This window comes from Oryzias melastigma, linkage group LG24 (assembly GCF_002922805.2).
Source record: "Oryzias melastigma strain HK-1 linkage group LG24, ASM292280v2, whole genome shotgun sequence".
NCBI classification, from domain to species: Eukaryota; Metazoa; Chordata; class Actinopteri; order Beloniformes; family Adrianichthyidae; genus Oryzias; species Oryzias melastigma.
The window spans coordinates 8,887,842-8,890,990 of NC_050535.1; the positions used below are offsets into that span (position 1 = coordinate 8,887,842).

General features: G+C 34.1%; 1 protein-coding gene across 5 annotated transcripts in view; it reads right to left on the reverse strand.

The window, feature by feature from the left end:
* The window catches only part of stxbp5a (syntaxin binding protein 5a (tomosyn)), a 130,833-nt gene that overhangs the window by 21,891 nt on the left and 105,793 nt on the right, over positions 1-3,149 (reverse strand). For all 5 annotated transcript variants that reach the window (XM_024290944.2, XM_024290943.2, XM_024290942.2 and 2 more), the window contains exons 14-15: positions 1,633-1,673; positions 1,139-1,359 (exon numbers count right to left, since the gene is read on the reverse strand). In XM_024290944.2, the coding sequence (XP_024146712.1) occupies positions 1,139-1,359; positions 1,633-1,673 (262 nt within the window). The remainder of the gene's footprint in view (positions 1-1,138; positions 1,360-1,632; positions 1,674-3,149) is intronic.

Consider the following 3,149-nt stretch of genomic DNA (forward strand, 5'->3'; position numbering starts at 1 on the left):
CCCTCCCTGCTTGTCCAGTGTGAACACCATAGGTACTTCCTGTTTGGGACGCGAGAGAGGAGTTCTAATACAGGAACAAACCCAATAAAAGGTGGAAGTAGTGTTAAGATTTAAAAAAATAAAAAAAATAAGTTTTTAGTCATAGCATTTGACAACTATGGTTTCAAAAGAAAAAAAAAGAAGAAGAAAGATGCATTTTTTATTTTTCACTTACATCCATTCAAGGCAATCTTTTGTTTGTTCGCATTTGTATGATAAAAAGAATTTAGATTAAAAAAAAAAAGAATCATAGAAAACAGTGGAACACAATGTGGTCCTTGTGATGCGTTCAAGAACATTAGGAAATATGTTAATGTTAACACTTTGTTCTTAATGGATTTAAATACATTCCAATCTTCTGACTTTATCCTTAGATTCTGCATAATATACAAGTTTTTGTTTAAATCATCTTACATATAGTGTCATATTGGGATACGATGGGTAAAATGAACATTAACAGAGACTGAAAATTCTTGTATCCAATCTTTTAGATTTTAACAAGATTTAAAAAAAATTATAAAATAAAAATCACTGACACATCCCTGTCTGAGACTGGGATTCTGCATAGATTCTCATCTGTGTTGAGACTACATTGATGATTAAAGTTTGATTTAGAAAAACATTATTTGTAAGACAGATTTGTGAATGACTTTTTATTATTCACACATGCAAATTCACTAAAATGTGTTCAGAATTATGCCTGGTTTATAATGAGGTGCAGACAAACTATTGTTAAACTGTGAATGCATTCATTAGAATTCTCTGCAGATTTGTCCGGAAAAAAAACAAAAAAACAAAAAACGTGTTTCTAAGAATAAAGAAATCGGTGCTATTCACTCAAACAAAAGAGTCAAAATTTTACCTTTTCATACTTAGGCTGTTGTCAAGGCAAAACATAATGTTAGTCTATCTTCCTAACAGCTCTGTCTGTTGGCATGGCAACCATCCTGCCTCTGACTTGGCAGATGTGTCTATACGAGTATTTTTTTTTCTTTTTTAGCACAAATTTCAGCATTTCAACATAGCAGAAAGAGGTAGAACTTTTTCTTTTTTTTTTTCTTTCTTTTTTTTTTAAGAAGAAATTTTAGACAAAGCCCACCTGCACCACCTCGGTGGTTACTTCCAGCTTGCTGAAGCGGTAGACGATAACGTTGGCTGACACCCCGGCGACACAAAGCATCCGGCTTTCAGGACACCAAGCCATAATCTGAATGGCAAAAGGATCCTCGTCTGACACCTCGGTGCTGCCCTTGTCTTCTTTGGAGCGGTTCCTGTCAAATACCTTCGCTGTTTTTAGCTTATAAAGCACCTGGAGCATTACTGGGAGGAAAAAGGACAGGAAAACGAGAGGTTGTTAGGGAGGTTAACAGATCATTTAGAAAATTAAGGTGAAAAAAATACATGTTGAGTTATTTAAACACTTCAATGAGTCTAACTGGAAGATTTATAGGGAAAAAAACACATTTAATTGCCAACAGACAAGTAGAAGTCCTTTTTTTTCCCCAACTTTCTCTTACTTTACTTTTTTTTTTTTTTAAATGCCTCCTCAATTTTAAAAAAGTACCTAAAAGAAACTTTGTGGGAATAACTTACTTGCAGAGGCATCCCAGAACTTCACAGTTCCATCAGCATGCCTATGAATGCAAAATTGAGACACACGTTTTATTTTTTGTTGTTATGAAACAAAAAGTTAATTAAACTTACATAAAGTCAAGAATTGGGGGCATGGAGTTGTAATAATTTAAATTCCAACTATTTTGCTTACCTTACACCAGAACATCAATTTGCGCACATTTTATATTTTGGTTTTTATTAGGTGTTGACATAGTTAACTTCTCCAAGTTGAGGCTTTAAGACTAATAATTAAATTCCTTTAAATGGCTTTTTCAGTCCCTGTGAAGACCCACTCTGAAAAAAAAATCGTGTTTTTGGTCTTTTTAAGTAGTAGCATCGTAAGTCTTACCTAAACTGAGGACACTCGTAAAGAAGATTAAGCTCAAAACTACATTTGTGTATTTTTTAACTTCAAAACATTGTAAATAAAGAGCAGACAAAAAACTGTTAAAAAATGTAGTGTTTGTGACAGAAAGTAAAGAATACAATAAACAGAGAGCTCTCAGGAATGGGAAGGGGGGCGGGGTTGCTTTACACCAGTGGTCCCGCCCACAACTCTGAGGCAAACTTCTGATGAACTTCTCCTATTCTGTAAAAACTCTCTGTTGGACAACAACAGTTTTTTGTGGCTAAAACAGAATAAGCCTAATTAAAAAACACTGGGAACATTATTAAAGGGTAACCAAACAGGGAGGAAGTTGGAGGCTGACTCCGCCCACACCTGAAATTTGATAATCCAGTCAGATGGGCGGGGCTGAGGAACAGGACTGTTGTTATTACTGGAGCTGTAGATTCATGGAATGGGACTTAAATGGTTTAACCAATCATTAAATTTAAATGTAATTCCTCATTTCAACAGGTAGGGGGCAGCACATAGAAAGGTTTTGACTATAAGAATTAATCTAGTTTATTTTACTTTGTCAAAAATTTAGCTTGGACCAACAAAAAGCACTTTTAAAGCCCTGTTTATAGAGGTCAACAGCCAAAAAAAGTAGATTTAAGGTTTGGTTGCCCTTTAAAATAGATCAAAAGATGATCAGAAAGAGTATTTAAGGGTAAAAATGCATTGATTTCAGTTAATAAATGGTGTTAAGAACACTTCAAAATGTATAGTGTAAATTAACAAAGCTGACTTTCAACTAAATGCTGAATTTGCGATATAAAAAACATATTAACAACAAAGACTAACTCAAGGGTGTCAAACTCAATCGCACATGGAGCCAAAATCCAAAACACACATTAGGTCACTGGAATAACAGGATAAACATTTATTGAACACTCTAAAAAAATTATGTTTAAAACTTTAAAACTATAACTTTTTAGCATAACTATTAAGTACATATATAGCATTACCTGTGATAATGTTAGTGTGAATGCTGTAAGCTGAATTTGGCCACTGAAGATGCTAATGCTGATAGCTGAAAACGATGAAGCTGATAGCTAGCTAAAATAGTAGCTAAATTCCAAATTACCGTATATCTTCCAATAGTAGCCGG